The following is a 25726-nucleotide window of genomic DNA, read 5'->3' as shown; positions in this document are numbered from 1 at the left end:
CAACATCCTTGCTTAATAATGTCAAATAAAAGTATGCAAGACCTTCGCTGAAGTGAACGCAAAGATTTGCTTCCGAAGGTGCTTTGTCTTGTCCTCAAACTTGCTTTTCTAACCGTTTCATGTGTCCTGGTGTAGGTGTGTTTGCAATATCGACTGCATGGGTTACAACTACAACCCAGTCTGTGCCTCCAATGGCCTCTCATATGACAACCCATGCTTGGTACGAGAGGCGTCTTGCCTCCGTCAAGAACGCATAGATGTCCGCTACCTGGGCCAGTGCAGTGGTGAGGGCTGACTTAGGCTTCTTCCTTGCTTTTCTCTGTTGAATCGATATGTTTTTTTTTTGTTTTTTTAAAAATCTGAGGCAATCTCAGCTCTGGTATGAGCTATCTGCACTTTCACAGCGTCATATGAATGTGTTCACAGTGGAATATCCTGCGAGGAACAATGAAGATTATCCCCGTTATGGTCCAGAACTAAAAGGTATTACTTCCGAGAATACCAAGTCAAATAACGTTGAACATCCTGTTGTGGGTATTGGTATAACTTTATGTGCTTCGAGTCAAATTTATCAATGTTTGGATTCGGACGTCACCTTATTACAAGGTGTCTGCATTGGGACATCATTCCCTGCTGTGGATAGCACTTGATTTCCTGAAAAAACAATATTGACACGTTTTAAGAATAACTCGGAGTTCATTTTGTTGGGAAATGGGTCAGCCTGTTTGCCATTCCCACCTGACTACCTATCACATAGCGCTGGATTCCAGTTTCTTAACTGATATACTATGTTGATTTGCCTATTGTCAACTGATTGTCTTATGAGTGACGTGGAACTACTCCTTGGGCCTTACATCACCTTACATTTTTACTAAAGAAGTGATGTACTCGCCTAAGAGTAATCTACTCTGCGTTCCTATCTTAACGAAATAGGATCCAAGTGAAAAACAAAACAAGTTCCAGTGACTCTCGGACAGGGCATCACTTCATCGAAAGTGCTGTCCCTAAAAGAGCAGATTTTAGACTGCCTGCCTAATCTGCTAGGAAGCACTCGTTAAGGGTGAATATGCGTCGATGCCTTTGGGAAAGCAACAGGGCAGTGTCTTCCGGTACTTTGGCAAGTTTCCAAATCCCTGTCCCAATCCACAGCGGCACTGCATCAGCAGGAAAGATGCGCCCAGCGACGATCCAATTAACACACAGTCTGCACACGATCGCGTGGTTTCAACAGAGTCTCTGTTTTGATCAAACCATTAATCCAATTGTCTACAACCTTCTTGATTCCATAGCAGCAATTCAAATTTTCCTCCCAAATACCGAAAATACGAGTATAACAGAAAAGAGAACCAGTTTTATGCTTTTTTTGATGAAAGTATGTTTGCTTCGCATGCGTTCAAACACGTAAACATCTTACACCCATCCTTTTATTTGCAGCGAGCAGCAGCGACAGGAAGGAGGAGAGCGCAGGAGGAATGCAAATGACATGCCCAGAGAAATTTAAGGAGTACTGTACACATGGCACCTGTGCGTACACCGATTCCCTGCACGAGGCCACTTGTCAGTGAGTTACCCTTTGTCTTTTTTTAAAGAAGACGCTTATTTTGCCTGGAAATGCCTCATTACCTGCATCACATGACAACAACGAAACATAATTATTATAGTCAGAAATAATTATTAATCACAATGCCTGACCACATCGCACACACACACACAGACCTATAACCCGAACCCGAACACACACATCGGCAGGTGCAGCAAATAATTATCTTATTTACCATGCAACTGATTCTGCGAACTGGGCATTCAATACAAACTACATTTCCTTGCCTAGTCAGTTTAGCAGCAAATCTAAAAAAAATCCACCGAGAAAGACCGAACAATCAGGCCTGATGTGACATACCACATGTAGATAGCTAAAATAAACTAGAAGAGTACCCGCCCTACAGACGATCTTTTTCCAAGCGTGCAACACAATCTTCTGATGCATCGCTTTGTTTGGGCAGTGTATAAGCAACAGACCACTGCCTCAATCGTTCCCAAAAGTAAAAATGACACGGGTTACGTATATGAAGCAAAAACATGCACACTGCTTATGCGTATATATAATACAAAGGGGTTATACAGCTCAGACAATTACAAATGCACCCCCATCCCCCAAAAAGGAAGAAAATTTTAAATTTTAAAAAGCTTGACTGAATCAAATGAAACTTGAATATATATAAAACAGGACATATATACAGACTTGGCATTTAATATGGAATTTTTTTTTTCTTGACTTGGGTTTACTTTCTTAACTCATTATATCAATCTGGTGAGTTTCTTTTACACTTTGGTGATTTATTTGTTAAAAGAACCATGTCACTGATTGTCTGTCACAGCAAGAAGTCAACAACAGGATTATATCACAGGTGGCGTGGCAAAATGTACAGACAGGTGCATTTGATGATTGGCTTCACAGTCGGGTATACAAGGGTTGTTGCGTTCTGTATTAGTGGAAAACAACTGCTGCACGTCTCCAAAGGTTATTGCCGTTTCCTCTGGAGATGCTCCGTCAACTCAAGAATGCTGTTGTCATGGAGTGGTGGCTTTACGAAATTACGGCATGAAACAGCGTGCTATTGCTCGGCAGTATGGCATCACTCAAGGTCAGGTGTCAAAGATCCTGAAACGAAATGCTCAGAGGGGTGTCCCTACTCCAATACCGAGGCCAGGACGTCCCCGCAGAACCACAAGGAGGGATGATCGCCAGCTGCACCGGTTAGTCCGCAATGGCCATACCAAGTCAGCTAATCGGCTTAGGGCTGAGTGGCAGCAACTGACAAATGTGCCTGTATCCAGAAGGCTATTCAACCAACGACTGGTTCAAGCAGGCTATCGTGCCAGGCATCCCCTGAGAAAGCCACGCCTGACCAGACAACACCACCAGCGCCGATTGCAGTGAGCCAGAGAGCACCGTCAATGGCAGCCAGGACACTGGAATCACGTGATCTTCAGTGCCGAGTCTAGATTTCTGGTCTATCGTCAAGATGGTCGCGTCCGAGTGCGCATCCAGTGCATGAAGCCTACAACAAAGATTGTATAGTGCCAAGAGTCCAAGCTGGAGGTGGTGGGGTGACCGTTTGGGCTGCTTTTCATGCAGGGGGGCAAAACTGACCTGGTTGTTCTGAATGGAAACGTGAACCAGTTCAAGTACAGGGCCATTCTGGAAGAAACATTGCTTCCATTTGCTCGTGCAGCCTTTCGAGGAAACTTTGTCTTCCAAGATGACAATGCACGACCTCATCGTGCTCGCATGATCCAACACTTTCTTGCTGACCGTGGTGGAGAGCATATGGAGTGGCCTGCCATGTCCCCGGATATGAATCCGATAGAGAACTTGTGGGCAGAAATAACGCATCAAATCGACCACTTGGACCAGCAGCCAACCTCTGTGCGTGAATTGCAGCAGGCTGTTGTCACTGCATGGCAAGCGATTCCTGTCCAAACCTTGGAAAATCTCATGAACAGCATGCCTCAATGTGTACGTGCTCTCCTGAATGCTCGTGGGGGTTACACGAAGTACTGAACTGTAATTTTACTGTCCGTAATCCCAGTCGTAATTTAACTTTTGTTTTTGTTTAAAAAAAGATTGGCTAATGTGCAAAATAAAGAGATATTTCTGGAAAACGTACAGAAGTTTAACACAGTACTGTCCATGAATTGAGTTCGATATCAGTTTACATCACTTTCATGGATCAATTTATTTGTTTCGAAATGTCAAATGTGGTTTTTGTTTCTTTTAAAGGTCACATTAACAAAATCTAGAATAATTTCTACATAATTCCAATGAACTGTGGTTCTCAGACATCTTGAAAAGTAAGTTTACCCCCACAAAAAAAATATTCCATATTAAATGCCAAGTCTGTATATATATATATATATATATATATATATATATATATATATATATATATATATATATATATAGATATATATATATATATATATATATATATATATATATATATATATATATATATGTATATATATATATATGTATATATATATATATATGTATATATATATATATATATATATATATATATATATATATATATATATACATACAAATCATACATACATATATACAGTCACGTGAAAAAGTAAGTACACCCCATGTAAAGTTTTGACTTTTTCAACATATTTCAACATACAGCTATTTGATCTTCATTTCAACAATATTGATTGATAAAGGTGATATAATATAACAAATATCATGAAACATTTACATTTTGTAGTCCATTGTATAATTTAAATAAACATAAATGCAAATTTCGCATGTGGAAAAAGTAAGTACACTCTTGGCTCTAATCGGTGGTATTGCCCCCTTTGGCAGAAACAACCTCAAGTAGGCATTTCTTATAACTGTCTACCAGTCTCTGACATCGACTGGGAGAAATTTTTGCCCACTCCTCCATGCAGAATTCTTTCAGCTGTGCAATGTTTGAGGGGTTTCTTGCATGCACAGCTCGTTTCAAATCCCCCCACAACATCTCGATGGGATTTAGATCCGGGCTTTGAATTGGCCATTCCAGAACCCTCCATTTCTTTCTTTTCAGCCATTCCTTGGTGGATTTACTGGTATGTTTAGGGTCATTGTCATGTTGCAAGGTCCACCTTCGGTTGAGCTTCAACTTTCCGACAGATGGCCTCACATTATCCTCAAGCACCCTCTGGTACAATGGAGAATTCATAGTGGATTATATGATGGTGAGCTGCCCAGGTCCTGCTGCAGCAAAGCTGCCCCAAACCATAATAGTTCCACCACCATGCTTTACAGTTGGTATCAGGTTCTTGTGGTCAAATGCTGTCTTTGGTTTTCGCCAAACATGTCTTCTGGTACTGTGGTCAAATAGCTCTACCTTTGACTCACATGTCCATAGCACATTGTTCCAGAAGTGCTGGTCTTTGCCTAGGTGTTCATTGGCAAACTTTAGTCTTGCCCTGATGTTCTTTCTGGACAGCAAAGGTTTCCTCCTGGCACACCTCCCATGTAGATCAAATTTGTGCCGCCTCTTTCTAATGGTAGACTCGTGCACTTTGACGTCAACAGTGGCAAGAGCTATCTGTAGGTCCCGTGATGACTTTCTGGGGTTCTTCGAGACTTATTTCAGCATCTTGCGGTCTGCTCTCGGGCTGAACTTGCTGGGTCGGCCTGGCCTGAACAAGTTGGCAGTTGTTTGGAATCTTCTCCACTTGTAGATGATCTTCCGGACAGTCGTATGATTGATTTCAAAATGTTTGGAGATATTTTTAAATCCCTTCCCAGACTTGTAGGCATCTATAACCTTCTTTCTGAAGGCCTCAGAGAGCTCTTTTGATCTAGGCATGGTGATGCCGCACACTTCAACAACAAAGAGCAAACCAAACTAAATGTCTGAAGTTTAAATAAGACAGGTTCCTCCAAGATCCTCTCTAACGATGTTCTAATCATTTGCACCTGAGCTGGTGCACCTGATTCTCATTTTAGGTGTTTGAAGTAGTGATAAATGTAGGGGTGTAGTTACTTTTTCCACATGTGAAATTTGCATTTATGTTTATTTAAATTATACAATGGACTACAAAATGTAAATATTTCATGATATTTGTTGTATTATATCACTTTTATCTATCAATATTGTTGAAATGAAGATCAAATAGCTGTATGTTGAAAAAGTCAAAACTTTACATGGGGTGTTCTTACTTTTTCAGTTGACTGTATGTATATACTAGGCGAAAGCACCCAGCGTTGCCCGGGTTCTTTTTGAATTAATTTACTACTATAATTCAGCTTTTACTCGCGGCCGTAGAAGATTGAGTACCATAATTTAGCTCAGCTTTTAATTGCGAAATGGGCCCAGCCCAGCCGAGGCGGCGTCGACCGGCCTCGCTATCTAGCATATAACCTTCCCGGGGCCCGTCCCGACATTTTTTGTTTTAGAAGTTTCCTCCTGTCTTTCACCATTCAGGAGATTAGCACGTGCAAACAAACAAACAAACAAACAAACACAAAAACTTTCTTTTATATATATAGATATATGTATGTATAATTGTATATGTACATATATACATATACAGTCATGGCCCAAAATATTGGCACCCATGCACTTTTTTCAAATAATGCACCATTTCTTCCAGAAAATTGTTGAAATTAAAAAATAATTTGGTATCCACATAAATTATGTATTTCTTTGGTTTGCAATGGAACAAAAAAAAAAAAATTAAATCTTAGTTTATTCCACACAGAAATCTTAAAATGGCCCAGACAATATTATTGACACCTTTCAGAAGTTGTTAGAAATAATTAGATTTCAAGCAGGTGATTCTTCTTTACTTTGGAATTGAACTCACCTGTGCTGAGTTGCAGGTGCCTGCATTATAAAAATCACTCATTCAACCAGTTTGAAGAGAGAAAAGGAGTCATTCTGCTGTTTTGTGTCACTGTGTGTACTGCAATGAGCATGGAGAAAAGAAAGAAAACCAGAGAATTGTCTGAGGAAGTCAGACACAAGATTTTAGCCAAGCATGGACTACATGGCTACAAGTACAATCTCAAGGCTACAAGTTCATCTCCAGAGACCTTGATGTTCCTGTGTCTACCGTATGCAAATCAGGAAGTTTAAGGCCCATGGCACTGTAGCCAAGCTCCCTGGATGTGGCAGCAAGGGAAAATTGATTGAAGATTGCAGCGAAGGATTGTTCCAATGGTGGAGAAAGCACCTCAATCAACTGCCAAACAGATTCAAGCTCACCTTCAGACACAAGGTACGACAGTTTCTGTCATCGACTGACTGTTCTGAAGTGGCCAGCAATGGGTCCAGATCTAAATCCCATTGAACACCTGTGTGGTGTGGAGATCTGAAAACAGCAGTTGGGAGAATGCACCCTTCAAATCTGGGAGAACTGGAGCAGTTTGCACAAGAGGAGTGGGCCAAACTGCCAGTAGAGAGGTGTAGGAAGCTCATTCATGACTATAGGAAGCGCTTGACTGCAGTTATTTTGTCCAAAGGCTGATACCAAATATTAAGTCGAGGGTGTTAATAATTTTGTCAATGCCATTTCTTTTTATTGTCTGATTTAAAAGGATATATTAAGTCCTCAATCAAAAGCAACGGTTCTGTAATATTAACAGTGAAATAAAGAATTGTGGAGACCAAATACTTTTGTCAATTTCAACTTATTTTTAGAGAAAATTGTGAGTTATTTGAAAAAAGTGCAAGGGTGCCAATATTTTTGGCCACGACTGTATATCTCCAACATCCTCCCCCTCCGTTACATAGAGATTGCACAATGCGTGGGCACACATCATAGATTCATTTTTGTGTTCTACAAATTTGTCATTTTATACCGTTGAATATCAAAAATTGTCAACTTTACAGGATTAATTGAAACCAGATAAACGGCGTTTGAGTTTTGAAAATAACTAAGAGGTAGCCGCTATAAGCCGGTCCACGTACGAGGAGGTGCGTTAGTAGTTAAACGCACTGAAACGTGACATCAAAAATCAAAATTGAAATATCCTCTCGAGTTTTAATCCCTCGCTTCGCCACATTTTACAGTCAACTCCACAATGAGAGAATTAAAACCCCGTGACAATACAGGACTAGCTGCCATTCGTAAGCAATTATTAGGCCTATTTGTGATATTATTGATAGTTCATCATTCACAAAATGCTGCATTGTGGTTAAAGATGATCAGATGACGAACACTGATCCTACGTTATGTTAACATCTTCATGGGCTTGATAGGCCTTGCAATCTTTAGGAGAGGATAACCAGCTACTTTTGATACATTGCAGGGAGACGTCATCATTCTACGTTTCAAAATCACAATTCAATGCTCATATCAGCAAATGAAATGCACATGGAATCGGCATAAAATTGCAGCTTTTTCGATAAGAATGAAGGAAAAGCAAATGTGAAGGTTTTGTAAAGGTGTCAATGGTTATCTCACACTGATAAGCAGTGATGTGCAAGGGTTTGATTGATTTTGATGATGCAGATTGAATACGAGAAGCACTTTTTCTTTTCTTTTCCCAAGGGATTGTCGGTTTTAGATCAACAATATATTCTTCTTGGACAGTCCACACCTGCACGAATCACAAAACACAATTTATAATATCAGTTAAGGTGCGCACACTCGCTCCAGAGCCGTCGAGCCTAGGTTTGAATCCCGACCCAGATACAAACTGTCTAGCCTGGGTTTGAATCCCGACCCAGCTACAAACTGTCTAGCCTGGGTTTGAATCCCGACCCAGCTACAAACTGTCCAGCCTGGGTTTGAATCCCGACCCAGATACAAACTGTCTAGCCTGGGTTTGAATCCCGACCCAGCTACAAACTGTCTAGCCTGGGTTTGAATCCCGACCCAGCTACAAACTGTCTAGCCTGGGTTTGAATCCCGACCCAGCTACAAACTGTCTAGCCTGGGTTTGAATCCCGACCCAGCTACAAACTGTCTAGCCTGGGTTTGAATCCCGACCCAGATACAAACTGTCTAGCCTGGGTTTGAATCCCGACCCAGCTACAAACTGTCTAGCCTGGGTTTGAATCCCGACCCAGCTACAAACTGTCCAGCCTGGGTTTGAAACCCGACCCAGATACAAACTGTTTAGCCTGGGTTTGAATCCCGACATAGCTACAAACTGTCTAGCCTGGGTTTGAATCCCGACCCAGATACAAACTGTCTAGCCTGGGTTTGAATCCCGACCCAGCTACAAACTGTCTAGCCTGGGTTTGAATCCCGACCCAGATACAAACTGTCTAGCCTGGGTTTGAATCCCGACCCAGCTACAAACTGTCTAGCCTGGGTTTGAATCCCGACCCAGATACAAACTGTCTAGCCTGGGTTTGAATCCCGACCCAGCTACAAACTGTCCAGCCTGGGTTTGAATCCCGACCCAGCTACAAACTGTCTAGCCTGGGTTTGAATCCCGACCCAGATACAAACTGTTTAGCCTGGGTTTGAATCCCGACATAGCTACAAACTGTCTAGCCTGGGTTTGAATCCCGACCCAGATACAAACTGTCTAGCCTGGGTTTGAATCCCGACCCAGCTACAAACTGTCTAGCCTGGGTTTGAATCCCGACATAGCTACAAACTGTTTAGCCTGGGTTTGAATCCCGACCCAGATACAAACTGTCTAGCCTGGGTTTGAATCCCGACCCAGCTACAAACTGTCTAGCCTGGGTTTGAATCCCGACATAGCTACAAACTGTCTAGCCTGGGTTTGAATCCCGACATAGCTACAAACTGTCTAGCCTGGGTTTGAATCCCGACATAGCTACAAACTGTCTGGCCTAGGTTTGAATCCCGACATAGCTACAAACTGTCCAGCCTGGGTTTGAATCCCGACATAGCTACAAACTGTCTGGCCTGGGTTTGAATCCCGACCCAGATACAAACTGTCTGGCCTGGGTTTGAATCCCGACCCAGATACAAACTGTCGAGCCTGGTTTTGAATCCCGACCCAGATACAAACTGTTTAGCCTGGGTTTGAATCCCGACATAGCGACAAACTGTCTAGCCTGGGTTTGAATCCCGACCCAGATACAAACTGTCTAGCCTGGGTTTGAATCCCGACCCATATACAAACTGTCTAGCCTGGGTTTGAATCCAGACCCAGATACAAACTGTCTAGCCTGGGTTTGAATCCCGACCCAGCAACAAACTGTCTAGCCTGGGTTTGAATCTCGACATAGCTACAAACTGTCTAGCCTGGGTTTGAATCCCGACCCAGATACAAACTGTCGAGCCTGGGTTTGAATCCCGACCCAGATACAAACTGTCGAGCCTGGGTTAGAATCCCGACCCAGCAACAAACTGTCTAGCCTAGGTTTGAATCCCGACCCAGATACAAACTGTCGAGCCTGGGTTTGAATCCCGACCCAGATACAAACTGTCGAGCCTGGGTTTGAATCCCGACCCAGCAACAAACTGTCTAGCCTGGGTTTGAATCCCGACATAGCGACAAACTGTCTAGCCTGGGTTTGAATCCCGACCCAGATACAAACTGTCGAGCCTGGGTTTGAATCCCGACCCAGATACAAACTGTCGAGCCTGGGTTAGAATCCCGACCCAGCTACAAACTGTCCAGCCTGGGTTTGAATCCCGACATAGCTACAAACTGTCTGGCCTGGGTTTGAATCCCGACCCAGATACAAACTGTCTAGCCTGGGTTTGAATCCCGACCCAGCTACAAACTGTCTAGCCTGGGTTTGAATCCCGACCCAGATACAAACTGTCTAGCCTGGGTTTGAATCCCGACCCAGCTACAAACTGTCTAGCCTGGGTTTGAATCTCGACATAGCTACAAACTGTCTGGCCTGGGTTTGAATCCCGACCCAGATACAAACTGTCGAGCCTGGGTTTGAATCCCGACATAGCTACAAACTGTCGAGCCTGGGTTTGAATCCCGACATAGCTACAAACTGTTTAGCCTGGGTTTGAATCCCGACCCAGACACAAACCTTCGAGCCTGGGTTTGAATCCCGACCCAGATACAAACTGTTTAGCCTGGGTTTGAATCCCGACCCAAATACAAACTGTCTAGCCTGGGTTTGAATCCCGACCCAGATACAAACTGTCTCGCCTGGGTTTGAATCCCGACCCAGATACAAACTGTCGAGCCTGGGTTTGAATCCCGACCCAGATACAAACTGTCGAGCCTGGGTTAGAATCCCGACCCAGATACAAACTGTCTAGCCTGGGTTTGAATCCCGACCCAGATACAAACTGTCTAGCCTGGGTTTGAATTCCGACCCAAATACAAACTGTCTAGCCTGGGTTTGAATCCCGACCCAGATACAAACTGTCTCGCCTGGGTTTGAATCCCGACCCAGATACAAACTGTCGAGCCTGGGTTTGAATCCCGACCCAGATACAAACTGTCGAGCCTGGGTTAGAATCCCGACCCAGATACAAACTGTCTAGCCTGGGTTTGAATCCCGACATAGCTACAAACTGTTTAGCCTGGGTTTGAATCCCGACCCAGATACAAATTGTCTAGCCTGGGTTTGAATCCCGACCCAGCTACAAACTGTCTAGCCTGGGTTTGAATCCCGACATAGCTACAAACTGTTTAGCCTGGGTTTGAATGCCGACCCAGATACAAACTGTTGAGCCTGGGTTTGAATCCCGACCCAGCTACAAACTGTCGAGCCTGGGTTTGAATCCCGACCCAGATACAAACTGTCTAGCCTGGGTTTGAATCCCGACCCAGATACAAACTCTCTAGCCTGGGTTTGAATCCCGATATAGCGACAAACTGTTTAGCCTGGGTTTGAATCCCGACCCAGATACAAACTGTCGAGCCTGGGTTTGAATCCCGACCCAGATACAAACTGTCTAGCCTGGGTTTGAATCCCGACCCAGATACAAACTGTCTAGCCTGGGTTTGAATCCCGACATAGCTACAAACTGTTTAGCCTGGGTTTGAATCCCGACCCATATACAAACTGTCGAGCCTGGGTTTGAATCCCGGCCCAGATACAAACTGTCTAGCCTGGGTTTGAATCCCGACATAGCTACAAACTGTTTAGCCTGGGTTTGAATCCCGACCCAGATACAAACTGTCTAGCCTGGGTTTGAATCCCGACCCAGATACAAACTGTCTAGCCTGGGTTTGAATCCCGACCCAGATACAAACTGTCTAGCCTGGGATTGAATCCCGACGCAGATACAAACTGTCGAGCCTGGGTTTGAATCCCGACCCAGATACAAACTGTCTAGCCTGGGATTGAATCTCGACGCAGATACAAACTGTCGAGCCTGGGTTTGAATCCCGACCCAGATACAAACTGTCTAGCCTAGGTTTGAATCCCGACCCAGATACAAACTGTCTAGCCTGGGTTTGAATCCCGACCCAGATACAAACTGTCTAGCCTAGGTTTGAATCCCGACCCAGATACAAATTGTCTGGCCTGGGTTTGAATCCCGACACAGATACAAACTGTCGAGCCTGGGTTTGAATCCCGACGCAGTTACAAACTTCTAGCCTGGGTTTGAATCCCGACCCAGCTACAAATTGTCTAGTCTGGGTTTGAATCCCGACCCAGATACAAACTGTCTAGCCTGGGTTTGAATCCCGACCCAGATACAAACTGTCTAGCCGAGGTTTGAATCCCGACCCAGATACAAATTGTCTAGTCTGGGTTTGAATCCCGACCCAGATACAAACTGTCGAGCCTGGGTTTGAATCCCGACCCAGCTACAAACTGTCTAGCCTAGGTTTGAATCCCGACCCACCTACAAATTGTCTGGCCTAGGTTTGAATCCCGACCCAGATACAAATTGTCTAGTCTGGGTTTGAATCCCGACCCAGATACAAACTGTCGAGCCTGGGTTTGAATCCCGACCCACCTCCAAATTGTCTGGCCTAGGTTTGAATCCCGACCCAGCTACAAACTGTCTAGCCTGGGTTTGAATCCCGACCCAGATACAAACTGTCTAGCCGAGGTTTGAATCCCGACCCAGATACAAACTGTGTTGCCTGGGTTTGAATCCCGACCCAGATACAAATTGTCATCCCTGTGTTCCACAGGCAGGCTGATTCACCAATGTGTGTGCCGGCATTCGAATGGGTGTGGAAAACGGGCGTTCCGTCTGCTGGGATTGGTTGGTCGACATCAAATGTCCTTCACGAATACTTGGCAAGCTATCGCCGACACCCAGAACAAATTCCAAATCCCTGCCATAACCTCCAGGGGGAACTGCATCAGTGGCACTGCATGCTCCCAGCAATGATGCTTCCATCAACAAAATTAATGAATGAATAAGGTCAGTTTTTAAGATGGGAACATACTGGCCAACATTCAATTTTTTGGTGGAGAGAGTTGAGGCTGAGGGGAGAAGGAGGGACGCAACCATAACTTTGATAAAGGGAGGATCAGTGTGCACACGGCATTGTGCAAGATATTTTACAAACACCATAATTTGTATTTAGCAGTGAGGAAAATTTGGACAGTGTATGTCGACCTTCAAGTGACCTTTTTATTACAGCAAAACATCCATCAATTTATGTTTCAAATTTTCATCACTGGAAGCACCCACTTTGGCAGCACTGGCAGGTCGCCCCCCACCCCTGCAAGGGCAGGTATTGTTTTCAACATGCCTATGACCCGACCCTGGATACGACCAACACGTGTGCCAAATTTGTGGTGGAGATTGGGCCAGCCATGTTTTTTTCTATGATTTTCAGATATCCACGCATGCACACAGAGAATTGCCTTATTTAATGTCGTAGGACAAGTAACATTCCTCAATTTTTAAATACATCTTTATTTAAGGATTAGAGCTGCAATATTCTTGCTGCCATTACATAATGTCCTTATCACGAGTGAAACCCCACTGCAACTCTTGTGCATTCAAAGTATAGTGAGATTTCAAACTGCAATCTCCACTTAAAATCCAAGTAAAATTCTTCAGCTGACTCGGTTGAACAAGCCATTTTCATCAAGAACGCGTTTGAAAGGTAGAAAGAGGTCCAGTCGAAAGGAGGCAGCAGAGTGAAATCGAGCAATAAATGTCTTTCAAATGCGACGGAATGAGCCGGTTTGATGTAGCACCCACTGCAGGATCCGAGAGCACAATAGTAACAATGGCAGGTGATCCACGAGCCTTTGGAGACACAAGGCAGCAGCCGCCAGATGGAGGGTCGAGCGTTACCGTTAGAGGCGAGTGATGTACGGCCATGCTCATTGGCTGGTGCCCTGACACCGGGTGCACAGATGGCGAAAGCGTTGCTTTCCTGGACGTCGAAATACCGGTGTAGGGACAGCCTCAAGTCAAGGAAGATTCATTGCAACCATCCAGAAGCGCTTCTGGATCCCTGCACAGGTTAGGAAGTCAGCCAATGGGTCACGCTTGCAGAAAGGGATCTTTGTGGCAAGAGCTGCTCTTACGTCACCACTACGGAAAATCACCCTGGCAAGCTAATCATCACAGTATTCTTGCTTCCCATTTCAATTTTTGAATCTGCCCATGCCAGCCAGTGTCCTTGTCTCTCTGATAACCTGGCTGATTATATCAGTAAAGCGAATGGCACACTCATTGGTGTGACTCCCCTCCGGGTGAAGCGACAGGGTGACGGTTTATGATTGTGGTGGAAACATATAAATACATAGTACATGTGTCGTTAGTTTATACATCAACTTTAAATTCAAAGTAAGCTTGATGATCGAAGTCCCATGAATGTGTCAAGTAATTATATCCATTGGTATCCATGGATTTTATTGTGAGGCAGTTGCAGCAGAAGTACATGGACAAGAGGAAGAACTTGTTTCTTGGGTTTGTTGATCTGGAGAAAGCATTCGAGAGGGTTCCACGCAAAGTAGTGACATGGGCATTGAGGAAGTTAGGAGTGGAGGAATGGTTGATCAGAGTAGTGATGGCAATGTACAAAAGAGCGCGCACGGCTGTAAGGATGAAGGACGGGAACAGTGGTGAGTTTGAGGTGAAGGTGGGAGTGCATCAGGGGTCGGTACTAAGTCCACTACTATTTGTAGCTGTGATGGAGGTGCGGGCTCAGAACGTAAAGGAGGGTTTACCGTGGGAGTTGTTGTATGCAGATGATCTGGTGTTGATTGCAGAAAGTATGCATGGACTGAAGGAGAAGATGAACAAGTGGAAGGAATGTATGGAGACAAAAGGTCTGAAGGTGAATATCGGAAAGACGAATGTGATGGCAAGTGGTAAAACATGTGTTGAGGTGGAAAGAACTGGGAAGTGGCCATGTGCTGTGTGCAGGAAGGGGGTCGGAGTGAATTCCCTTCAATGTACAATGTGCGCTGAGTGGGTTCATCAAAAATGTAGTGGTTTGAGAGGGTCATTAACCAGTGTGGCAGCTACATTCAAGTGTAAGGTGTGCACAGAGGGAGCTGCAGATGGAGGAAATGTTGAGTTGGATCTTGGACACGGCGTGAAGCTGGAAGGTGTGAAAACATTTTGCTACCTCGGAGACGTGCTGAATGGAGAAGGTAGATCAGACTCGGGAACGGTTGCTCGAGTGAGATGTGCATGGAAGAAGTTTCGGGAACTGAGTGGCGTGCTGACGAGAAGGGGAGTGTCGTTGAAGCTGAAGGGAAAGGTGTATGCTGCACGTGTGAGAAGTGTTATGATTTATGGGAGCGAGACATGGGTAATGAACGTAGAGCAGCAACGAAGGCTGGAAAGGGTGGAAATGCGAATGGTTCGGTGGATGTGCGGAGTATCGTTGAGAGAGAGGAAGACAAATGATGAATTGTGAAAAATGATGGGAATAGAGCCTGTGATTGATGCTGTGAAGAGAAACAGGTTGAGATGGTTTGGTCATGTGTTGAGGAAGGATGAAAGTGACTGGTTGAGAAGAGTGATGGAAATGAATGTAGAAGGAAGTAGAGGACGGCGAAAACCGAGAAAGACTTGGCTAAAGATGGTGGAAGAAGAAATGCGGGCAAGGGGGTTATAACAAGGGGAGATGCAGAAAATAGGGCAAAATGGAGAAGATTGTCATGGGGACCACAAGGCTAACGCCCGCTCTGGCAGGGAAAATGGCCTTAAAATGCCTGTTGTTGTTGTTGTTGTTTGTTTGGTATCCTAGCATGACATAGTGATGCAGTGGGTAGAAGAACGAGTAACTAGGCAGCTTAACTGTGTGTGGCCTAGCTGGACTGACAGGTTGTGAACACTGTGTGTTTTTTATGTTGCAGGTGTGATTCAGGCTACACCGGGCACCGTTGTGATAAGGAATTGAATATACTGTACGTGATACCCAGTGGTGAGAAGTTGCACTATGTGCTCATTGCTGCCATCGTGGGTGCCGTGCAGATCGCCGTCATCATCGCAGTTGTTATCTGCATTGTCCGGTAAGGCTGTGCGGAAATAAATATGGATTCGAGGTTTATTCAGTTTTTTCAGGCCTTTACATCTCCCAGCTTTTCTCCTACTCCCACTCTTCTTCCTCTTCCTTATCCGATGACCACCACCTCTCCGCCACCTCCTTGCTTCTTCTCCTTGCATTTATTCTCTTATCTTTCTATTTCGTAAAATCTTTCTCATTCCTCCTTCTCAAACTCCCTGTTTAATCTCTTATTTTCACTCCCTCTATTCTAATTTATTTCGACTCCCACTTACCCCCTCCGTCCACGTACTCTGTCTCTCTCTGTCTCTATCTGTCTCTATCTGTCTCTATCTCTCTGTCTCTATCTGTCTCTATCTGTCTCTATCTGTCTCTATCTCTCTGTCTCTATCTCTCTGTCTCTATCTCTCTGTCTCTAGCTCTCTGTCTCTATCACTCTCTGTCTGTCTCTCTCTCTCTCCCTGTCTCTCTCTATCTCTTTCTCTCTCTGTGTCTCTCTGTCTCTATCTCTCTCTCTCTCTATCTCTCTTGCTCTGTCTCTCTCTCTCGCTCTGTCTCTCTCTCTCGCTCTGTCTCTCTCTCTCGCTCTGTCTCTCTCTCTCTCTCTCTATCTCTCTCTATCTCCCTCTATCTCTCTCTATCTCTCTCTATCTCTATCTCTCTCTCTCTATCTCTCTCTCTCTCTCTCTCTCTCTCTCTCTCTCTCTCTCTCTCTCTCTCTCTCTATCTCTATCTCTCTCTGTCTCGATCTCTCTCTGTCTCTCTCTCTGTCTCTCTCTGTCTGTCTCTCTCTGTCTGTCTCTCTGTCTGTCTCTCTCTCCCTCCGGACACAACTAAGGTTGGGGATCTGCTGTTCGGAGAGGTTCTGTGATTGAAGGGTAGAAACCTCGAGGATGGATGACGCCAAGCTCCTGATCCAGATGGTCATTGAATCAGTCATTCAATAAGCTGAAGGATTTCATCAGAGCTCTCTAGAATCGATGGCTTATTTTCGTGAGGCATCTCCCATTTAGCTGTCCTTTTTATTAGCAATAAATCCACTAAAGCTGGAAAAAATTGGTCCTACAGCCCTGCAATCAGCTGGGCCCGTACCATCCAAAGTACTCAAATAACAGCTGAAAAGGTTGTTTATCGACCACAACGATCCCCTTTAAATGAGTTTTTTTTAGACAGGCTTTGTCTGTCTTCTATATTGTCCGGAAAGGAAATAATTTTATGGATTCGAGTTTTATAATAATTGATGAATAATGAAAGATATTTAATAATGACCGAACGTGTTTGGCCTTTTGACACCACAGTGACTCACTTCGAATGTGAGTCGATAGATGGCTCAGGTTTGAGAATTGAGACTATAAATAAGGTTTCTGCTGAGTTTTGTAACAATTCCCACCAACTGCTTCGCAGAAGAGGTTTAAAATGTCGACGGATGACATTCAGACGGATAAGAATAGGCAAACGGATAGCACGCCATTGTGTAGCCTCCTCGGGACACCGTTTCAGGCTCGCCCAGCATGAATCGTGCGGATTTGCTGAAGACGAGGGCTCAAGGAAGTTCAAATCTGATTAACAGTGTCACACTAAATAAATCATTACCTAAGGAAACATACATCAGATAACTGCAAATGGCCATTGTAAAGGAGTTGCGGCCTGCATTCCTTTGTGGTTGTTATAGCTCACAATGGAAAAGCACATCTATCAACGGAAGAGTTGAATTTACAGCAATACACAATGGATGCACACAACGACTCGATGAAGGGAAACATTTGGTAAAGTTAATCGTTGCCTGTACGACAGGTGGCCAATTTTCTGTTTTGCTGTGAGCTTAGGGAATATGCACATCACCTTCTTCTCATAGGCATCAAACTCCATAAGGGTACTGCTCCACCAATCACACGTCACTTTGAAGGGCCAACCATAACTGCTTTCAGCCAATTAGAGACCTGCGTATTCGTCAGCGAGATTCAGACTGATGCTGCCATGGTGCGGTTGCTCGGTCAGCTACTCATTGGATTAAAGATTCATCGTACCGGAGTTTGTTTTTTTTTGTATACAAGATCGAGGCTCGTGTAAGAGCTAACATTAATCACAAAAAGAAAAACTGACACATAAAACATAAGATAAAGGGAGCAGGAGACAAAATGGGGCGAGAGAAGGAAGCACACAAGTACAACAACATAGAACCGGGACATCGGGAGATCTGTGGGAGGGAGGGGGTTTGGGGGGGGGGGGAGGCATGGGAAGGGAGGGGGGTATAAAACACATGGCCACTGCTAGGACTTCAACGAAAGAAGTCGGAATTTCAAAAAAGTGGATCTGGGGTGAATTAGCGGGGGTAGAAAAGATCAAGGTTTTGGATGGGGGAAGATAAGAGATGGTGGTGAACAGCTGTTTTAAAGACCTGGAGGGAGGAGTGGGATTGAAGAAAGTGAGGGAGTTTGTTCCAGAGGTGGGAGAAGTTTGGAGGTGGGAGTTCCAGAGGAGTTTGTTTCACAGTTCATTAAAAAGGGTTGTTCACCTGAAGTGCTATTAGTGGGGCAACTTAGCATAACAATTGTGCATTTTGTGAGGAAAGCACCAAATTTGTCACACGAGTAGACTATCATATTATGAAAAGATCTGGATATTGGGCCATCTCAGATTCAGAGATTTTATTTTTGCAAGATTTCGATTCGATTGGGATCGAAGAGAACACCTTCTTCGTCTTCTGTACAGTGAAGTTGCCAGCCCTGAATTCTCTGGCTACATCTGGGTGCTTCATTGGGAGTGCAACCATGTCCCTCAGGTGAACAGGGACCCACCTGGCATAGTGTGTGTGGTCTAAGGCATGGAACCATGGGACCAGTTCCGTCAGGGCATCAAGGTACATCGTGAATGAAGCCTGCCGCAGAGAACGCACGTAGACCAGTACCAACATCTCTAGTTCCAGCACAGTTGCCCAGTACTGAAAGTTGGGAAAGTCTTCTCCTCTCTGGTGACACCAGTCTTCGAACTCAGGCAGGTCTTCTGCATCATCAGCATATGTCATACAGTGGCGTTCATACGCACGGTGTTGCAGGATGTGCAGTGCCGCTGCAGTGATTTGATGAGCTCTTCTTGTGCGGGTGACGTGGGCAGCTCGCAGGAAGGAGTCGGCCGTCCCTGGCGTTGCAATCTCAGCTTGCAAAATCTGCAAATCTTGCAAAAATCAAATCTCTGAATCTGAGATGGCCCAATATCCAGATCTTTTCATATTATGATAGTCTACTAGTGTACCAAATTTGGTGCTTTCCTCACAAAATGCACAATTGTTATGCTATATTTAGCTTAGCTGCCGGACTATACGTATATGCTAAAATGTCTTTCTTATATAACTACCCAATCCAGGTGTATTGCGCATGTTTAATGTACAAATTTATGTCTACAAAACACACAAATGTTTACCTTAAGCTGGATTGTGTAGTAGATTGTGTAGTCCCCTTCTTCGATCTATTTTAATGAGTGCTCAAAAATAACGCAATTAAAGGTGTCGAATGCTTCGACAAACCATCTGTGTTTACAAACCTGTGTGTACACCCACGCGTTGAATCTTGATGAAAGAGGAATCCAGGTGAAAGTCAAGGATTCCGCTGTTTGTGTAACAAATAGATTACCTTCCCCGGCCCTTACCTTGCTACCTCTTTCTACCTACTTTGTAACTCCTGCCCGCTTTTCATGCATCACTCAACTCATTCTTCCGTTTTCTCAATTTTGTTGTCGTCATTCTACTCACCTCTTCCCACCTCCATCCTTCCCAGTGTTATGTAATACGCAGATGACCTCTTCCAAATCTAAAAACTAAAGATTCCGTTTAATTCCACCCAAAAAATTCCAAACAAAGTTTCCAAAAAATATTCCTAAAAAATTCCAAAAAAGCATAATTCATAAAAAGCATAAGAGCATAATTCAGTACGTGTTGGGAAAACACCAGCACATTCAAATCTCCCACTATGTGTTTCAAGCCTAACCAATCCAGTAACAATGATTACACCAACAATTGTAGGTTTCCTTTGTGTTTGCAATAATTGGCATTTCACAAGGTTTCTACGATGCAATTACGTACTATGTGTTTGCGTCACGCTCCGTATGGTGTGATGGAATCACTCGGGGCCAGTCAATTACTTTAAGTGTGTCTCCAATGCCAACCCTTTGGTTCTTGAATAACTATTACTTTTAACCAAAGGAACCTGCGACCTTGCTCCGGTTTCCAACAAAAAAATCGATTTATGTTGAAAATGAGTCCGTCAGTGAAAACGAGGGACGGTGAAAGTGGCGTAAATGTATTTTTTACCATCTATTGGACCCATTTGCACCTGTACAGAAACACTCTGCGTCTGTGTTGCAGGAAATGTGGAAAGCGCAGAAGGGGTCGTCCTCAGAAACACAGCCTAGGCCACTTCAACACGGATTGTGGCCCCATGGCCTCCTCGCTGATGATCTGAACGGCCCCTTTCGGACCTCGCTCGCCCCTACTTTGCCATTCGACTGACGGCGGCCTATGTCGTGGTTGTTGAAACAAGTCCAGGAGGGAAATGGCACGATGACAGGAGTGCTGTTGCTATGCCCAGCAAAGGGCTTGTGGACCAAACATAAAGACAAGAAAGGACTTTTGTTTGTGCGTTTGTGTGTATGCGTTCGATAGAAGCGCACTTTATTTCAAGTATTTTTGTTTTTTTAATCGTGCAAATAGAATGGTTATTGATAAGTTGTTGTTTTTTAACCACGTAGTTGCAAATTTTCTTGTATGAAAAATTGTAATTGCATCACAGGTGTTATTAATTCACTATTAATGGCAAAAGTGCGACTAAATTCCCTGTCGGACCTCCGACCCACTCCGAACTCCTTTCATTCAACGACATCGTTACTTATTCTTCCACGAGATTAATTGTGAATGTTTTTATGTGTCTGAGCCATGGAGGACAAACCTGCAGCCATTTTGAATAATAATTAAGTCCCTTGTGTAAGGGGCCTTTAATTTGGACGTTGAACATTTTCCTTATAATCCAATATTACAGATGGAAGACCCCTATAGGCAGGTACAGGTATATTGCTGTTGTAGGACTGGGTGTTACAGCTTCACAGACTTCCAGGTGTCAGCAACAAGTGTTTCGTACGGACGCCACTAGACAGGACTAAAATCTTCATTCACACGTTAATGTATCACAAAAACAACCATTCCACAAACACAGGTGCTGAGGACGGTGCGTGAAATGAAGGGAGCACTTCCGGCAAAGCCACCTGTTTGAGAATCTTTGCCATGTCCGGTGCTCTGGACTGCTTTAAGCTCCTGAAAAGTGGGTTCTAGACTGCTTTAGGCTCTTGAAAAGTGGGTTCTAGACTGCTTTAGGCTCCTGAAAAGTATGTTCTAGAACGCTTTAGGCTCCTGAAAAGTAGGTTCTAGAACGCTTTAGGCTCCTGAAAAGTGGGTCTGCGATCATTTTAGTGAGAACTATGAAACAACATCGACATTTTCATTCCATTTTTTTTGACAAAGTAGATTAAGTTGTTTTTGGTCAAAGCTGGCAAGCCTGGCCTAGTGCTACGTGACTGACATATTCACTTAGTCCTCTGCTGTCCGCCACCGTCTTCAGTTCAAACAATTGGAATGAAATCAATTGGAATGGGTTTTCCAGGGTTTTTTGCCAAAATATTGCAAAGCATCAGTTGTTGTGTATCGCGCTAAATGTCACGATGGGGTCGCATCAACTTTTTACGCCTTTCCTCATTCGATTCCTGTGCCAAGAACGCACCATAGACGCCAAACACACCGATTGATTAACGTGCAGGTCTGAGTCTGGTGTGTAACTTAGTCCATAACTTGTTTTTGTTGTAGAGCATGCGGGATGATTGTACGACGATTGTCGCTACTTAAACCGGAGGGAGAAGGGGAGCGGGGGTAGTTTACATGGAATCAAAGAGGAAGAGACTGAAACTTCAGTTCAATGTGTTGTGAGTATTTCATTCCTTCATTTTGTTCATTCTCATCATTAATCGTTCATCACGAAGGGAGGACGGGCATTTAACGATTTTCCGTTGGAACCGCGATCGGTCGATTCTATGAGGGGCGAATCGTACAACGACACACCTGGGCCGACTGCGTTTTCCTTATGGTAGAACAGCGCGGGTCAGCGCTTAATACGTAGTTTTCAAATCGAGCAGCGTAACTTAATCTCTACTTCGCTGTACAAAAATAAAACGTTGTTGTATTCCTTATTTTGCGATATTTCTAATTTATTGAAATACCTTTGGTGTAGTAAAGTGCGGATAGCATCGGCGTCGGAAACAAAAAAAAGTACCGTAGGTTAAGTAACTTTTTAATTAACACTGCCTTTATATTATGTAGTTTTTAAACATTCAGGCTGTGTTTGGAAGCAATTTGTACCGATTTGTTTAGGCTGCATGAATCAATAAAACATAGAGTACCCTTTTCCAAGCGTTGTTCATTCATTTTAACCCATAAAGTACGTCGGTCCTACAAAATATGGTTATCATATGGGCGTGGTCTAGCCACTATTTGTATGCAAATGAGTTTAAACTGACGTCATCACAAAGAACGAATCGTGACCTGATGTATAATACGCGGGGTAACTGATGAAAGCTCGCTTCTAATTGGTAAATGCAGCACTTTTTGGGGAGAAAGGGCTCGCCGTACCATTTGTTTGTGACTTGGGATGTTCACGAGGTGCTGTCTATTTATTACGTACGCAAGTGGGCCAGAATTGCTTTTTTTTTGGACACCCTCTTCCCCCAAACTAACCTTTTCGCTTCCACAGGTGCCTCGTGGCATTACCTCCCTTTACCGCCCCCTCCCCCTTGGCCTCCCAAACTTTTCCCTTTTATCCCCCATCTAAATTCTACCCTTTCCACTGAACCCTCCCCTCTCTCCTGCCATTATATCCTTTTTTATTTAAAGTTTCCCTTCTGGTACCCCTTCCACACCGGTATAGAGACCATTTTACGTCTCCCACCACCACCCTATTCACTCCCTACACTTTATGTTACTTGTTACATTCAGATGAGCCTCCTTCCTACCTTGCCATTAACTCAATATGATGGCATTCTACCTTGCATGCATGCTCTGCGATGCAGCGCCCCCTGATGACACGTCTGCTGCACATAGGTCAGGTTTGTGGATTTGTCTACCCCGTGGGGGAACAAGAGAAATCAACAAGATTGAGAATTGCTTTGGACTACATGTCCCCTACCAAGTTTCAGTTCAATGTGTCAAAGGGTAAAGGGGAAAAAGTGGAGAAAAACACAAGTGGGAGTGGGATGGACAGGCAGACGGAGAGCATACCTGTAGGCTGTAGTCCTCTCCAGGTAGGGGAGTAATAACCAGATAGACCTCGAAGAGACGAGCACATTACCATAGCATCTACGATGCCGTCCCCCAACCAGACGACACCTGTCCTTCGGTCTCCCATCCAAGGTACGAACTGACCTCACACCTGTGTGTGTTGTTGTGACGATGACCTGCCAGGATCGACACCAGGTCATTTACAAAGACGTCACGTGACGAACCTCCCACCCATTCCCTGCTGCACATGTGACAATATATATACATGTATTTTAAGTTCTCACTTTTTTCAGAGTTCTTACCTGTTGACTACTCGTCATCACCTAGTAGATAACGTTGTTACCTATACACTACCATCACCTGGTAGATAACGTTGTTACCGGTACACTACTCATCATCTCCTGGTAGATAACGCTCAATGTACCGGTATTATCCTCTTGCTGTTCAGGTGAGGATGTACCGTTAACTGAAATCCAATGGGGAATTACATTGTCCTTCGTATAAATAAATGTTCTTGGACGGCTACTCCAGTAAAAGAGAACTTTTGTCCCAATTGAGAAATCCAGAAGAGCTCGTCGGGGGAAGAGAGCTACAGATGGATACAATTAGCGTGCTCGGAGATCCGTGTGGGATTCCTTCTGAGTTCTGATCGCACATCCACAGGGAGGGAGGAAGTCGGGGAAAAGAAGAGAGAAGAGGGGCTGTATTCGGGAGAATAAAAGAGTGTGAGTATAGACATAGAGGAGAGGGAAGAACGAAGAGGAGAGAGGGGAGGGGAAAGAGGAGGAGAAAGAGGGGAGGAGAGAGAAAGGAGAGGAGGCAAGGGGAGAGAGGGGTTGGGGAGGGTGGGGTGGAGTATGTTGGGGAGGGGGTGGGGAGGGTGGGGTGGAGTATGTTGGGGAGGGGGTGGGGTGGAGTATGTTGGGGAGGGGGTGGGGAGGGTGGGGTGGAGTACGTTTTTGAGGGGTTGGGGAGGGTGGGATGGAGTATGTTGGGGAGGGTGGGATGGAGTATGTTGGGGAGGGTGGGATGGAGTATGTTGGGGAGGGGGTGGGGAGGGTGGGGTGGAGTATGTTGGGGAGGATGGGGTGGAATATGTTGGGGAGGGTGGGGTGGAGTACGTTGGGGATGGGTTGGGGAGGGTGGGGTGGAGTATGTTGGGGAGGGGGTGGGGAGCGTGGGGTGGAGTACGTTGGGGAGGGGTGGGTGGAGTACGTTGGGGGAGGGGGTAGGGAGCGTGGGGTGGAGTACGTTGGGGGAGGGGGTAGGGAGCGTGGGGTGGAGTACGTTGGGGGAGGGGGTAGGGAGCGTGGGGTGGAGTACGTTGGGGGAGGGGTAGGGAGCGTGGGGTGGAGTACGTTGGGGGAGGGGTAGGGAGCGTGGGGTGGAGTACGTTTGGGAGGGGGTGGGGAGGGTGGGTGGAGTACGTTTGGGAGGGGGTGGGGAGGGTGGGTGGAGTACGTTTGGGAGGGGTGGGGAGGGTGGGTGGAGTACGTTTGGGAGGGGTGGGGAGGGTGGGTGGAGTACGTTTGGGAGGAGTGGGGAGGGTGGGTGGAGTACGTTTGGGAGGGGGTGGGGAGGGTGGGTGGAGTACGTTTGGGAGGGGGTGGGGAGGGTGGGGTGGAGTACGTTTGGGAGGGGTGGGGAGGGTGGGGTGGAGTACGTTGGAGAGGGGGTGGGGAGGGTGGGGTGGAGTACGTTGGAGAGGAGGTGGGGAGGGTGGGTGGAGTACGTTGGGGGAGGGGTAGGGAGCGTGGGGTGGAGTACGTTGGGGGAGGGGTAGGGAGCGTGGGGTGGAGTACGTTGGGGAGGGGGTGGGGAGGGTGGGGTGGAGTACGTTGGGGAGGAAGGCGTTTGTACATTATGTGGACGGCAATCCAGAAAGGTCATACATGTACTTGTTTAAAGTATGCTGCTCTCTGAGCTTTGGATGTGCGATTTTTGCTGGCAATCCCAACTTCCTCAAAGACATGTCCTACCGGTCGTTTTTGTTGTTTATTTTGTTGTCTCCGTGTTTGCTCCATGTTCGGTTTTGTTTTAAAATTTGTCAATTTGTGAGTATTCGTCGAACTTTTTGCACCGGATTATTTCTTTGAGTTCCTTTCCTAGTTTGACTTTGAGTCCATAATCGCTTTTCCTTGTATTTTCTCTCTACCACCTTCAGCCCTTTTGTTTTCTCCTCAATCCCCTTACCTCCCCTTAAATTCCTCCCAATTATACCAATTATACCCCCTGTTTAGTGTATTTAAAAATATTCAATTCATTACCTTCAAACCTGACACCTCGCGGACCACCCTACTTCCTGCTCTTTGCAATTTTTGCCGTTTTCCACTCAACATTCCCACTATGATCAGGAACGTTTTCGTCACACAGCTAAACTTGATTTTCTTCAATCTTGCTTTTCCCTCTACAAAACCTAAATAAACAAACAAACAAAAAACTATAATAATAATAACAGAAAAAGGTAATTGCTCCCACCGTACCAACCATTTATTATATACACCACGACTAACCTAGATGTTATTCACGGTGCCTTTACAATGTTCAAACTTCCTCTTTCT

At 45.0% G+C, this 25726-nt stretch overlaps 1 protein-coding gene and 1 long non-coding RNA gene across 4 annotated transcripts in view; one reads left to right on the top strand and one right to left on the bottom strand.

The window, feature by feature from the left end:
- The window catches only part of LOC137434006 (tomoregulin-1-like), a 188322-nt gene extending 166027 nt beyond the window's left edge, over positions 1-22295 (top strand). For both annotated transcript variants that reach the window (XM_068126590.2, XM_068126589.2), the window contains 5 exons: positions 136-284; positions 427-483; positions 1435-1561; positions 15705-15860; positions 20214-22295. In XM_068126590.2, the coding sequence (XP_067982691.1) occupies positions 136-284; positions 427-483; positions 1435-1561; positions 15705-15860; positions 20214-20310 (586 nt within the window). In that variant the 3' untranslated portion in view covers positions 20311-22295. The remainder of the gene's footprint in view (positions 1-135; positions 285-426; positions 484-1434; positions 1562-15704; positions 15861-20213) is intronic.
- The window catches only part of LOC137434007 (uncharacterized), a 54913-nt gene extending 29437 nt beyond the window's left edge, over positions 1-25476 (bottom strand). Inside the window, exons 1-2 of one of the 2 annotated variants that reach the window (XR_013624763.1) lie at positions 25433-25476; positions 23166-23341 (exon numbers count right to left, since the gene is read on the bottom strand). This is a non-coding gene — a long non-coding RNA (uncharacterized LOC137434007). The remainder of the gene's footprint in view (positions 1-23165; positions 23342-25432) is intronic. The other variant, XR_010985772.2, reaches the window with a different exon arrangement.
- Between the last annotated feature and the right edge of the window lie 250 nt (positions 25477-25726).

The sequence above is a fragment of the Myxine glutinosa genome, chromosome 10 (assembly GCF_964187855.1).
Source record: "Myxine glutinosa chromosome 10, kmMyxGlut1.1, whole genome shotgun sequence".
In the NCBI taxonomy this organism is placed as follows: Eukaryota; Metazoa; Chordata; class Myxini; order Myxiniformes; family Myxinidae; genus Myxine; species Myxine glutinosa.
This window is presented reverse-complemented; position numbering and strand designations above follow the sequence as displayed.